At 36.9% G+C, this 15,527-nt stretch overlaps 1 protein-coding gene across 1 annotated transcript in view; it reads left to right on the top strand.

Moving 5' to 3' along the window:
* LOC140138100 (L-fucono-1,5-lactonase-like) overlaps nucleotides 1–15,527 on the top strand; it is a 60,801-nt gene extending 45,274 nt beyond the window's left edge. Inside the window, exons 2-7 of the mRNA XM_072159991.1 lie at nucleotides 8,137–8,298; nucleotides 8,762–8,838; nucleotides 10,129–10,286; nucleotides 10,620–10,781; nucleotides 14,830–14,893; nucleotides 15,246–15,527. Coding sequence (XP_072016092.1) covers nucleotides 8,137–8,298; nucleotides 8,762–8,838; nucleotides 10,129–10,286; nucleotides 10,620–10,781; nucleotides 14,830–14,893; nucleotides 15,246–15,449 — 827 coding nt within the window. The 3' untranslated portion in view covers nucleotides 15,450–15,527. The remainder of the gene's footprint in view (nucleotides 1–8,136; nucleotides 8,299–8,761; nucleotides 8,839–10,128; nucleotides 10,287–10,619; nucleotides 10,782–14,829; nucleotides 14,894–15,245) is intronic.

Genomic DNA, 15,527 nt, shown 5'->3' with positions numbered 1-15,527 from the left:
TTTGTTTTCTCTTGTTTTAGAAACTCTTTAATTGCTCATATCTTTTGAACAGGTTGTTCAATTTCAATGGGATTTTCTGCAAATCTATTATCCTCTAAGAAACTGAAAATGGAATATGATTGACTTCACCCTGATTTTGCTTGATCACACCACATATGTATCAAAATCCAAGATGTGAGATGTAGTTTTTAAAATAATATTTGTATCCAGAAATATAGTAAAACATACTTCAAATCAGTTACGAAGTATTCAAACTTGAAGGAAAACTATGGACCAATTGAAGTAAATGTAATCAATTTCATCTTGCTTTGGTTTGTTTCTTTCTGGATCATATTTTTTTACATTAAAGAAAATGCACCAAAGTAGCTTCAAGGAGGGGAGCATGGCCTAGCGGTAAAGGCATTGGACTGTGAATCCAAGGGTCAAGGGTTCGAATCCCAGGTCCGCCTGAGCTCGGCTGGCTCTTTGTGTCCTTGAGCAAGACTGTACTTGCTTAGTGCTTCGGAGGGGACTGTAAGCTGTCTGTCCCGTGTACATGCATATTTTCTCACATTAATGTAATGTACACGTTAAAGAACTTCACAGGCTATTCGAAAAGAGCAGGGGATCATCCCGGTACTGTTGACTGTACTTCAAAAATACACTCATTAGCTCTAGGTTCCAAAGTTCTCCTCGTCTGGTTACAAATGTAGTGTTGAGGAGTATCAAAGCAGAAGCAGAAAACAATGTGTGCACCCTATAGGGAAAAACTTATTTTAGTCTAAGAATGTTTTTGTTTAAAGTTTTAACTGGTGCTAACTCAAGGAATATGTGATTATATATGTGTAAATGCATGATTTTAAACAGTGTATTATGATAAAACAATGATTTGTTTGTTTGATTAAATATATATACTATCAACATGCATATAATATTTATTTCTGTAAGGGCGGATTTAACAGTTTTTTCTATCCCAATTTTACCAAACATATTTTTTGGGTATAGGACATGTGTCATAATTTTGATGTGTGGTTGCAAGTGGAAATTGGATCACATTCCAATATAAAGGTTGGATTTTAAAGTGTTTTATGTATATTATTTATTTGATTTTAAATATACCATTATTTTCCTATTTCATTCATCAACAAGTAAAGTTTAAAAAGTCAGTCAACACAGAATTAATTGAGAAACTAACCTCATGATTGACCAGAGATGATATTAGGTCAAATCAATGAAGCATACATTGTTGGTATCTCAAGGTCCTGGTCACTTGATTTTATTAAGTAATTATTATTTAATTCCAGTGATGTAGCCAGGATTTTGGTGTGAGGAGGCAAAACCATATTTTTGTCCCCATTTGTCCATTTATTACTCTTTGCCATTCCCATTTTATCCCTGAAAAATATCAGGGGCTGTCCACCCTGGCTACACCACTGCTTAATTTAATGCAAATTCATTCTCGATATCTAACTGCAGGGTTGTTTGATTTAAATCATGCCAATTTAAATCATTGATTTAAAAGGGTATTTCGTGATCCACTGCATCATCCCCACACTTTTCTCAAAAAAAGTTGAGATATTTATACCACTGGAAACCTCTGGCTACATAATGTTTATGTACCAAATATTTCTTGCATATTAATTCGTTTAGCAAAAATATCGTAAAATTTGAATTTCGTTCTGGTATACCAGAACGAAATTACAACAGTGGCCTATGCAGCAGTGTAATACACATAATCATGCATAACTCGCAAACGCAAAATTGAAATCAACTGAAATTTTGGGAATAAGCTTTTTTTCTGGATATCTACTGAAAAATGTCATAAAAAGAGGATGTTAGGATCATGAAATCCTCCTTTAAATCGCAATTTAAATCACTTGATTTTTTTTAATCACTGATTTAAATCAACTTTTTTCCATTTTTACAATTTTTGATAAACTGTTGGATACAATTAAAATACCTCTATGATGTCACTTTATCTATTGCTAAAAATTCATCTTCAAAGTGCAGAATTCAACAGGGTTTTTCCCATGATTTTACCAATTTTTTTCTTTAAAATTTTCAAATACCTGGTAGGATTATGCATATGACTAGCATTCCACTGGTATTTTTTTTTTTACTTAATCATGGGGTATAGCAGTTCTTGGCTTCAAAAATATCGATTTAAATTTAAAAAAAAACAGATTTTGTTTTATTTAAAAATAAATCTAAAAATCAACAACCCTGTCTAACTGTAACATTCTTATTATTTTTGATCATTACCTTATCTAAATTATTATACTAATGTCTATCTCAGTAAATGTCACATTACTTTTGTTACGTATCTCTCTAATAATACTGTACTGTATTACTTATTTGACATGTGGCAAAATAAAACTGAACAAGCAACAAGTTACAATGTAAGTTCATCAAATTGGTTTTTGAGTGCATGCGTGAGTATAGTGCTATTAATATAGCATGCATGTGTATAATGTTATCATCAGTAGATAGCATGTGTGGATATAGTGTTATCATCAGAAGATAACAACATGTGTGTATAGAGTTATCAGTAGATTAAGCCACTTGCAGTTCCGCCATTATGCACTATGTGTGAGGAGAGCCTCGAACTGGCAGCATACATGAATGGGAATTGAACCAGTCATATAACATTCTGTGTAAGGTTACGTAATTCTTCCTTTCATGTATGCTGCCAGTTCGAGGCTCTCCCGCATATAGTGCATAATGGCGAACTGCAAGTGGCGAAATAGCATGTGTGTGTATTGTGTTAAATAAAAAAAGATAAATAAAGCAATTTATATTGTGAATTATGACAGGCCTCAATGCCCTGAACAAAGAAAAATACTAAACCTGGGCCTCAAGGAAAAACAGATGATTAATTGTGTTTTCAACTGATTGATTGTTCCAGGTTAAAGAAGAAATAAAACAAACAAACAAAACCTACAAAATACATTTTCTAAAACTACAAAAAAGTACATATATTCTAATTGGCAAATTAAGTACACCCAGTACAAAGTATAATAAACTTTTAAAAACATATAAATCAATTACACTTGATATGAAAAACAGTAACTGCAGAGCAAATAATTATATGAACAAAAGCATGATATAATCAACACACTAAAATCCAAATGACTACTCGAATTCCCAGGAATTTATCATCAGTAGATAGCATGTGTGGGTATAGTGTTATCATCAGTTGATGCATGTGTGGGTATAGTGCTATCATCAGTAGATAACATGTGTGGGTATAGTGCTATCATAAGTAGATAGCATGTGTGGTATAGTGCTATCATCAGTAGATAGCATGTGTGGTATAGTGTTATCATCAGTTGATGCATGTGTGGGTATAGTGCTATCATCAGTAGATAGCATGTGGGTATAGTGCTATCATCAGTAGATAACATGTGTGGGTATAGTGCTATCATAAGTAGATAGCATGTGTGGTATAGTGCTATCATCAGTAGATAGCATGTGTGGTATAGTGTTATCATCAGTTGATGCATGTGTGGGTATAGTGCTATCATCAGTAGATAGCATGTGGGTATAGTGCTATCATCAGTAGATAGCATGTGTGGTATAGTGCTATCATCAGTAGATAGCATGTGTGGGTATAGTGTTATCATCAGTTGATGCATGTGTGGGTATAGTGCTATCATCAGTAGATAACATGTGTGGGTATAGTGTTATCTTCAGTAGATAGCGTGTGGGTATAGTGCTATCATCAGTAGATAGCATGTGTGTGTGTATAGTTCTATCATCAGTAGATAGCATGTGTGGTATAGTGCTATCATCAGTAGATAGCATGCATGAATGTAGTGCTTTCATCAGTAGATAGCATGTGTGGGTATTGTGTTATCATCAGTAGATAGCATATGTAGGTATAGTTTTATCATCATAGTTTGGGAGCACGTGTGGCCGAGTGGATAAGGCGCCCGCCTCATAATCCATAGGTTGCGAGTTCGAGCCCGCTCGTGCCAACGTGTTGTGTCCTTGATGGGCAAGGCACTTTATCCTCATTGCCTACTGGGGGATGGGGTTGGGTTGGATTGGATGTTTGTATAGTTGTTTGTTTCAATGTTGCAATATTGGTGCTGATTAAGCTGCTGCCTGCAAATTTCATTGTGTCTGTTATTGGCGTGTTTAATGTACAATTCTAGCAATTTGACCTGCGGGTCACCATTAGAGTTTGAAATAAAACCTTTCTCTTTTTTCTTCTTCTTTGTGTGGGCACAGTTTTATCATCAGTAGATGTGTCGGTATAGTGCTATCATCAGTAGATAGCATGTGTGGGCACAGTGTTATCATCAGTAGATATCATGTATGGGTATAGTGTCATCATCAGTAGATAGCATGTGTGTGTATAGTGCTATCATCAGTAGATAGCATATGTAGGTATAGTGTTATCATCAGTAGATCGCATGTGTGGGTATAGTGTTATCTTCAGTAGATAGCGTGTGGGTATAGTACTATCATCAGTAGATAGCATGTGTGGGTATAGTGTCATCATCAGTAGATAGCATATGTAGGTAGAGTGTTATCATCAGTAGATATCATGTGTGAGTATAGTGATGTCACTATATATGTAGGTAGAGTGATATCAGTAGATATCATGTGTGGGTATAGTGCTATCATCAGTAGATAGCATATGTAGGTATAGTGTTATCATCAGTAGATCGCATGTGTGGGTATAGTGTTATCTTCAGTAGATAGCGTGTGGGTATAGTACTATCATCAGTAGATAGCATGTGTGGGTATTGTGCTATCATCAGTAGATAGCATGTGTGTGTATAGTGCTATCATCAGTAGATAGCATATGTAGGTATAGTGTTATCATCAGTAGATCGCATGTGTGGGTATAGTGTTATCATCAGTAGATAGCATGTGGGTATAGTGTTATCAGTAGAGAGGCATGTATGGGTATAGTGTTATCATCAGTAGATAGCATGTGTGTGTATAGTGTTATCATCAGTAGATAGCATGTGTGGGTATAGTGTTATCATCAGTAGATAGCATGTGTGTGTATAGTGCTATCATCAGTAGATAGCATATGTAGGTATAGTGTTATCATCAGTAGATCGCATGTGTGGGTATAGTGTTATCTTCAGTAGATAGCGTGTGGGTATAGTACTATCATCAGTAGATAGCATGTGTGGGTATAGTGTCATCATCAGTAGATAGCATGTGTGTGTATAGTGCTATCATCAGTAGATAGCATATGTAGGTATAGTGTTATCATCAGTAGATCGCATGTGTGGGTATAGTGTTATCATCAGTAGATAGCATGTGTGGGTATAGTGTTATCATCAGTAGATAGCATGTGTGTATAGTATTATCAGTAGAGAGGCATGTATGGGTATAGTGTTATCATCAGTAGATAGCATGTGTGTGTATAGTGTTATCATCAGTAGATAGCATGTGTGTGTATAGTGTTATCATCAGTAGATAGCATGTGTGTGTATAGTGCTATAATCAGTAGATAGCATGTGTGTGTATAGTGTTATCATCAGTAGATAGCATGTGTGGGTATAGTGTTATCATCAGTAGATAGCATGTGTGTGTATAGTGTTATCATCAGTAGATAGCATGTGTGTGTATAGTGTTATCATCAGTAGATAGCATGTGTGTGTATAGTGTTATCATCAGTAGATAGCATGTGTGTGTATAGTGTTATCATCAGTAGATAGCATGTGTGTGTATAGTGTTATCATCAGTAGATAGCATGTGTGTGTATAGTGTTATCATCAGTAGATAGCATGTGTTATATTCAGTAGATAACATCTGTGGGTATAGTGTTATATTCAATAGATTACATGTGTGCACCTCGGGGCCGGTCCAAACTCGACTGGCTACTTTCAAGGGCCGGAGTATTCCCTTTAAAAAAGGTAATTTTATTCCAGTTAAAAGGGCATTTCGTGATCCACAGCCTCATCCCCCCACATTTCTCCAAAAAAGTTGAGATTTTATACCACTGGAAACTTCTGGTTTCATAATGTTTATGTACCAAAAATTTCTTGCAGATTAATTCGTTTAGCAAAAATATTGTCAAATTTGAATTTTGTTCTGGTATACCGGAACAAAATTACAATAGTGGCCTATGGAGTGTAATACACATAATCATGCATAACTCACAAATGCAATTTCGGAATCAACTGAAATTTTGGGAATAAGCTTTTTTGTGGATATCTAACAGTACTGAAAAATGTAACAAAAAGAGGATGGCTAGGATCACAAAATCCTCCTTTAATATCATAGTGCATTGCATGCAACATATCCATAAACAGTGAGTTCTGCATGCAGTGCCCTGGCCTGGTAAGGTCACTAGTTATCATGTTTGAACAAACAAACAGCTGAGTGGAGTCAAGGTCTAGATTTACAGGTATTGTGCACTGCAACATTAGTTGTACTGATATGAGCTGGATTATATAGGCTAGAGCTCTATGGTTAAAAAGCCTGACTGTGATTGTGAACATAACATCATATTTGACCAAGTCTGGATACCGGTACTGAATATGGCTGACAGTAACACCGCATCACCAGTGCCAGCAGTGGTTATTGACACACATGTCCGTAAGTTTGTGAAGTTATTTATGTGTAACTACCATCCCAGCAAACACAAAACATTTTTGACATCATTTGCGAAAGGTTAGAAAAGGTTGCCAAAAAGGTTTAAATGTGGGACATATAAAGGGTATAAAACGTTTCATAATATCAAAAAACATTTGTTGATAACCTACTGCAAATATTCTAACATAATGTTATTTAAAGGAGGATATCATGATCCTAGCATCCTCATTTTATGACATTTTTCAATAGATATCCACAAGAAAAAACTTATTCCCCAAATTTCAGTTGATTCCGATTTTGTGTTTGCGAGTTATGCATGTCTTGCATGATTATGTGTATTACACTGCTCCATAGACCACTGTTGTAATTTTGTTCTGGTATACCAGAACGAAATTCAAATTTGACAATATTTTGGCTAAACGAATTAATCTGCAAGAAAATTTTGGTACATAAACATTATGTAGCCAGAGGTTTCTAGTGTTATAAAAATCTCAACTTTTGGAGAAAAGGGGATGAGGCTGTGGATTATGAAATGCCCTTTTAATGTTGACAAAATATTTGGCAAAAAATGTCTGCAAAAAATATTTCAGGACAACCCCTGTAAAACATTTAAAAAATATTGTTGTCTCAAGTGTGTTTTCATACAAAATGTTTTAAAATGTTTCCGTGACCTTAATGACCTTTAATGTTATTAAAATCTTTTTATCTAAACCAAAACCTAAAATATAACATGTTTAAAACGTTTTAAATACATTTTTGTGTATGCTGGGATATCAAGCATGTAATGTTCAGGCAGGGACCATATAATTGTAAATAATATGGAATAGCATGATTTGTTAGCTATGAATCGAAATGTGTGAATCTTTCACAGCCACTTGGATTGGATGTCTTTCTGAAGATCGCAACAGTTGGAGATAGCTTGTAGTGGACTGATGATGATAATGACTTAGATCTGTAGCATCTAACGCATGGTCCATATTTCAAATGTCCTCACTCCTAATCCTGGCTATTTATGAGAACAGGCCAAAAACTGGGTCATGAATTTGATATTTTTAGGGATTGCCACATTTTCTTCAAATCTTGACCCCTTGAAAATGGCTTCCCCCTCCCCTTTATGGATAATCCTGGCAAGCCACTGTGAGACTAGAGGCAGTGGCGGTGCCAGGAATGGGGGGGCATGGGGGCACAAAGTGAATTGGGGGGGCAAAATCAATAAATTACTGCAAATCGTTGAAATTTTCATAATTTCAACTTTAAATGTGGTGTGGGTGGGAGAACTGGGGTGGTGGTATAGAGGTTATCAGTGTTTTATATGCTGCATATCCTATCAACGACTGATATACCTTGTTTACAACTTTCAAAAGAAGTACCTGCATGTGCAACCATGACTGTTTCAAAATAGCCCGCCAAGAGTCATGCAGGTAACTCTGAGGTCATGAATTGATTTGTTTTGAATAAGGAATACTACGGGAATCGGCGCCTTTTGTTAGAAGTCACACATGAGTAAAGTGGATAACCTCTATGATATGAAAATACAGGTTAATTGCAAACCATTCAATCCATGCATGTATTTTGTGCTGCTTTTGATTTCAGATTTTTGGGAGCTGAAGAGGTTCCCATATACTTGGCCAAATGAAGGAGCAGGGATCATGTATCAAGATATATTTCCATCAGACTATGCTCTGGATGTTCATGATACGCCTGTGAAGAATGCCATCTTTGTGCAGGTTCTCAACAAGAATCATCCTGAAAATGGTAATATGATTGTAAATGATGTGTGAAAGGCTTAAAAAAAGCCCATTATGCTTCCAGTAACACCTAAGGGATTCATTGCCCTTCGAGACTGTACTGATGTGCCTGTCTGGGGAACTCACTTCATTTGAAAAAGCAAACATTTTGGCCAATGACATGATAGTCAGGTAGATTCCATTTTTTTCTGAAATCTGATTGGACTAACCCCATTTTCAGAAATTGTTTAAATGAAAAAAGTGTTACATAAAAATTAAAAAAATTTCACTTGAATATGAAAGGTGACATATCTGTGCCTACCGGAGTATATTAAAAAAAAGGGGTCATTCAGTGGCAGTTCCAAGAAAGTAGGGGTCATTATGTATGGAAACGCTAAAAATTAGGTGTCATTGACCGTGAAAAAAAAAAGGCAGTGCTAAACCGTAGGCCTTTTCTTCACTGTTCATTTCTTCTTGTTTTCTGAATACAGAATGGGTGTTTGACTTGGCCAAGACTAACAAATGGATTGTAGGTGTAGTTGGATGGGTTGACTTGACAGATCCAAATGTAAGTAAAAGTAAATTTATGAAAACACAGATTTTTTTTCAGTTTCTATTATATCATATAAAACACACAAACAATATAATGTGAATACTCACCTGATAATTGAATTGTCAGGAAAATGTATTATTATTTTAACCTTTCCATATCTCACAAAATCTTACAGCACAAAGTGACTGCAAGTCATGTCTCTGCACCATATAAGTATTGTTATTCAAAAGATTGTAGCAGAGTCAGTTTACTGACAAATAAGTTAATATCAAAAATACAAAATGGTCGATTGATGCTAAACACACACTTTTGTGGGGTCCTGAATAAAGGACTAGGAAAGTATTGGAAATAAGCCAACAGTTTCAAAGGCAATTTGGGCCCCTATGTCTTTAGGCCAAAACTCAAATCTTCATAGTCCTGTCCACACGGAGGGCTATTTGCTCGAACACCGTTTTCCTTGAGCACAAACTCGACTCAGGGAAATCTGCTGTCTGAACGCTTTCGAGGATTCCATGTATGGTGGTATGGTTTGTTTACGTTCTGCCGAGTTCAATTTCGCGCGATACTGCAGAGGTCACATTCAGCTTTCGGTTGTGATTCTCGAACTGACGTCATCAGGCATTGCGAAACTTGAGGATTACAAGCCACGGCGGAGTCGTGTGGACACACACTTGGGGATTGCCTTAGGGATCGCAATCCTTGAGTCCTAGGGATGAGCAATCCTTGATCGTAATCCTATTTGGGCCCTTGCCCCCCCCCCAGCGAAGGACAAAATAATAAAGGAGTGAGAGAGATGGAAAAAGGGGGAAGAGAAAGAGAGAATCCATAGACCAACAATTTTAAAATTGAACTATATTATATCAAAATGAAGTCACTATCCCTTGTCCTTCACTTTTTCAAACCACCAGAAAAAAAAAGGGGTCAACCTTTTTTTTGAGGAAGGCGGCAACATTTTTGTTTGGTGGATTTGGGCCTCTGCCCCATACAGACTTCCCCCCCCCCCTGGAAAAAAATCCCAGCTACGCCACGGCTTATATGAGTTAATGTTACACCAGTGGGATCACTGTGTTTCACAGGCCTTTGGCCTGAGGGCCCACCTTATTTCATCCACCTTTCGTGATAAGATTAAATAAGGTTACGTTCGTAATTTATGGTGTTTTCCATGATTTATCAATGTGGACACTTGTCATAGTGCTGTGAGAGTTCTCATTTTTCTGAGGAGATGTCTTCCCCCATTAAAAACCACTAGGGAACATCACTAGTCACTACACTAGTATGACTGTGTTGTTTTCTTTATCTTTTTAGGTTGAGAGCATCCTTAAAAATGCTGCAGAGAATCCTCTGTTCCTTGGCGTTCGTCATCTTTTGGAGTTTGAAAATAGGGAATGGCTGGGAAGGGACGATGTGCAAAATGGACTCAAGGCATTAGAAAAACTCAACTTGACCTATGACCTTCAGATTACGTGAGTAAACCAGGTGAATTTAAGACAGTGGTGTAGCCAAGCTGCCCGCCTGTGAAAAGTCTTGCCCCTACTATAAATACTTTGGTGGGGGGGGGGGGGGTGGTGGAAAATTTGGAATCTTGGCAGTGGCAGCACCACAGGGGCATGAGGGGAAAATGAGAACTCTTGCCCCCGATTCCCCCACCAAAGTATTTATGAACACTCCCTTAAAACAATGTTTTGAAGCATTTTTTTGTACGCAAACCAATGTAATGCATTCTGTCATGTGATTCTTTATATAATAATCTTGTTGAACATGTTGAATAGGGTACACATTTCTTCTTACATTTTCAGTCCACCTTCCTTGCATTGGGCTGCTGATATTGCAGCAAAGTTTCCCAACCTAAGGTTTATAGTAGATCACATGTCTGTACCATACATCAAAGATCACATCATGGAAGGATGGAAAGAAGGAATTATTGAAGCTGCAAAACATCCAAATGTCTACTGTAAACTGTAAGTAAACTTAATTTAACTGCTGATTTGTGATAGCCCTGTTTTGTTTTGTTTTGTTTCTTGTTGTTGTTTTTTGTCTAAAAGTTTAATAACTCAATCAATCAATCAATCAAATCAATCTTTATTTTTCATCAATCTCATACAAACATTATAGCATTGTTACATACAATTATTGTGAATCAACAGGTATTGATGAAGGTAGGTACATCACAAAGTGGGCTTTAACTTTGCATGTTTGGGGGCTAGAGCTCTTAGGTTTATGCCAAAATCATGAAAAAATCAACCACTCTTCCATGTCATCTGGGTATGCTCACAGTCACCAGCGTTAAAGGTTATTAGGCACCCGGGTTAGGCACCCATGAAGGGAGTGTGCGAATCTGCAATGTCAAGTTGCTTACTAAACACCTTGGGCAAAGTAAAAAAAATTCATGTTTTAATGGTTCTATTGCTGCAAATTAAAACTCTTGTCATTTTGAAAAACTATAGAGACCGGGCCAAAGTGGACCAAAATTTTTTTGTCCAGCCCAAACAGGATTACGAAGCAAGGCAAGGCAAAAATTAAGGTTTATAATCTTACCTTAGAACTGCAGCTAACAAATGACATTAACAAAGTTTATCAAACATACAGTTTTGTTAAATGGTGTGAACTTGAAAAGAGTTGTTCCGCTTTGCCCCAGGGTCATCTGGGCCGGGGTAGAGTGAAACGTGGAGGGGGCATTACAGAAATGCATCCCCTTCAGGTGTGTCTTCATTGTCAACACCACTTAGGGCCTACCTCCTGGTGTATCAGTATACTATGGCTGGATAAATTTCTATTGTATAGTTCTGAGTGGGTCTGTTTCCTGTGTTCCACTTTGCCCCGGTCCACTTTGCCCTGACCAGGGATATGAGACAACCCCATATCCCTGCCCTGACTACATGAGATTTCTCCCGACATGCATCACTACCTTGTACGCTAATGTATGCTAGCCCTTGTTACCATGCAGAACAGGCTTAAGCCCATCTGCCCGGTGGGTTCAGTTTGTATTTAAAGGTAGGACGTATGACCGTTCCAGGATTTGAAAATGACCCCTATTTCACGGGGAATCGAGGACATTCGCAGCAATTTTACCCCCTATTCTGCTTGCGAAATCAAGGAAAATTTGCCCCCAAATACCCCAAATACCTCCCCTATTTTTATCATTTTAAGGACACATTTTCATTTCACCCCCTTATCACGAGGAATCAAGGACATTTTACCAAAATAAATACCCCTATTTTTACCATTTCAAGGACACTTTTGAATTTCCCCCCCTATTTCATGGGGAAATGAGGACAATAACTAAAACTGTAGCGGTAAAACGCGGACAAAAGTCCTAGAAATACACCCTATTTTTCATTTCAAGGACAATTTTGCTCCAAAACACCCCTAATTTGGACAATCATGAACAATTTTGTCCTCGAAAATTCATGCGGACATTTCTTGAAAAGTACCCCTAATTGGAACCATCATGCGTACACATTGTCAGTGAAGACTGAACCCACCGGGCCCATCTGTCATTAATACGGCTATCGAAGGAATTCAGCAAAAGCACAGTACTTCGGCAGATAATAATATTTCTATAAATTATCGGGGTAAACATATGAAAAACAGACATTTTCTGTAAAAATTACACATACCTGACTCACTCGATTGCCCCCTATCACAAACAATGCTGGATCCATGCCGTGTTCTAAATACATGAGCTTGGAGATTGAGAAAAATGGAGGGATGAGGCTGTGGATCACAAAATGTCCCTTTAAGCAAGTGATCTGTGATAGCAGTGCAGTGCTTTTGTATGTGAAATGGTATACAGGTAACTTGGACATAAGGGACAGGATTGATCTCATCAATTTTCAAAGACAATTGCATTTTCATGTTTGATGATCTGATTTTATGAGGTAGGTTTAAGGATACGATACATGATTTACCGACAAGTGACTCATTTCGGAATGCGATCATGAATTTTGAAGAAAAAAAAGTTTCCACAGGCTTTGTTGGGACTCGAACCAGCGATTCTAAACTTCCTTCGATTACGCTTCTAGCGCTTTACCGCTTGGCCACCGTGGCAGTTGAGCGGATGAGTGTAATGATAAAAGATAAATCTCATAGGTCGCATGTCATAAGTTGGGTATGCAAAAAGGGTGGAGGGATTACACTTTTCTGAAAATTGCGATACAAAATTGATTGGCTTTCCGTAACCCCATATCCTACAGCAGTGGTTGATACCTCATTTTAAGCCTAATTTTATACTCTTTCAGTCTACTGAAGCATATAATTATACATCATTCAGTAAAAAAATCACATCAGTTGAAATGAAAAATGCCAGGGGTGGAGGAGCAGGCGGATGTGGAGCAGGCGGATGCGGGAGTGTGTGCATAGGGCCTATGTGAAAATTCACATGTCAGCATGTCAAAACTACTGGTTACTTTTTCAAATCTAGTGAGGGAATGATGTATTGACAGTTTTGAATGTTGAATTTATACAACTAAAACAATTACCGACTACTTAAGGTGGCACTACACCCCATGATATATTTTAAGACTAATTTTGCATTTTAACAAAAAATAACTACACACTGGTAAAAAAAGTTATTTATATTATAGGGGCCAGGAATCCAATTACCTCACTGCAATTTCAGTGATTCAAGACAAGTGATTCATCTAAATATGTTAAGAAATGAGGTACATTCTATCGGTACCTCTTTTCTTATCATAAATAACGTACTGCTTGTATTGAGTCACTGAAATTCCAGTGTAGTAACTGGATTCCTTGCCCTATAATATACATAACTTTTGTTACCAGTGTGTTATTATTTTTGAGAAAATGCAAAAATAGACACAAATTTATCAAGGGGTGTAGTACCACCTTGAAGGGTATTAATATGTTCCATTTTTTTCATTTTTATTTTCATTTTTAATGAAATCCTAGTTGAATTTCAGTATTTTAGCAACATGATAATGTACGTTTCTCTTCTTGATATTCATTTCCTCAATAATAGAATAACCGTCTCGCTATTTACTCGTAAAAAGGTCATTGACCTTCACAATGTAATTAACATACGTACAATTATTTCAAATAGTTCATTTGAAGCATTGATGTATTGAGAACATATCCTCCAAATCTGATGATATTCTTGTATAAAATAAAAATTTTAGAGTCATTTTTGTAATTGAGGTCCGATTTGAGAAAAATGCATTTGAAAATTGAGATTTACATAGACACATGTGTATTAATTAATTAGTAATTAAGCATTATCTCAAAAATTAAGTATGTGTTAAGGTTAAAAATTGTGTTAATTATTAGAGGTTGTCAATATATACAACATACCAAAAAATAATTTTTTTGTCATTTTTGACCATGTAATGGAAATTGTACCCAACTTATGACATGCGACCCATAATGCCATCTTTAGCCTTTTGTTTACTAAAAAAAGACGCGTATTGTAAAGATAGATTAGCCGTTTTATGCATAAATAGCACAAACGTTTGGGAAAGGTTTCAAACAAATAATAAAGACACTGATGTGATGATGAAATTTCGTAAGTCGGGAAATATCTGCGTCGCAATGTTTTGTTTTGGTTTTAGGAATTTGACCTTAAACTTTACGACTTCATGACATTATCATTCGAAATCAACAAAAGATATTTCAACACTATATGTCCCCATTCTTTTCTCTAGAATGTTTTGTACATGTATGTGAAATAGCTTCAACAATGGTTCGCTGCATAATGGTAAAAATAGCCTTGACCTAAAAAAGGGCGAGAGGTACCATATTTACGGATTCAGGCTAAATTTAAAATTGATATTAAACGTTTGTTTTTTGATCGATTACAAAAATTAATTTTTGTCGTATAAAGAAATAATTGTATCTGGCATGAATTACACCACAGTTTTTATTCCTAGGGCTCTTTGACTTCTTCAGATAATTTTTTTAATGATAGAGTGAATCCCCCGGCCCTCTATAATTACGCACAAAAGATCGAGTCCCCTTAACGAGTCGCATCATCTCCAATATTTTCCATTGTAGATCTGAGTTAGTGACTGCGGCTGGCCCAAATTGGAAAGCATCTGATATCAAGCCATATGTTGAGGTAAGCTATTTAGTTCTATACAATAAATGGAAGCAGGCCGCGTAGCAAGCGGGGGGACAGGGTGGACGAAGTCCATGGACCCCGAGGGTTCAGGGGCCCGAGCACAAAATTAAATAAGAGCTGAAAATGGAGAACAGGGCCGGATTTACCGTTGGGCCAGGACCCCCATAAGGTACATCCCGCCCTGGTTAACAGGGCCCGTACTACTCCATGTCCATGGCCCCTGGTGCTCTTGCTACACCCCTGAATGGAAGCTTACTTACAAACTATCAAATTATCACTTGTATCGGATAAAATCTTTCTGTTATTTTAAGGAAAACTACAACCAACAATTCACACTTTCATTTTACAGCATTGTGTTAAAAACTTTGGTGCCAAGAGGTGCATGTTTGGTAGTGATTACCCTCTTTTCAAAATAGAAGGGGCCACATATACAGATGTCTACCAGCTACTTAAGGAGTGCCTAATGGACTGTACCACTGCAGAGGAGAGGGAAGGTATATTTGGTAAAAATGCTGTTGACATCTACAGAATAAAAGTGCCACTTTATATGTAAGAATGATTTGACACTGAGGCAGTGTTGGAAATAAGCTGGGCACTTAAGCCATAGACTAAAAAGATACAGATTAACCAC

This window comes from Amphiura filiformis, chromosome 17 (assembly GCF_039555335.1).
Source record: "Amphiura filiformis chromosome 17, Afil_fr2py, whole genome shotgun sequence".
Taxonomy (NCBI): Eukaryota; Metazoa; Echinodermata; class Ophiuroidea; order Amphilepidida; family Amphiuridae; genus Amphiura; species Amphiura filiformis.
This window is presented reverse-complemented; position numbering and strand designations above follow the sequence as displayed.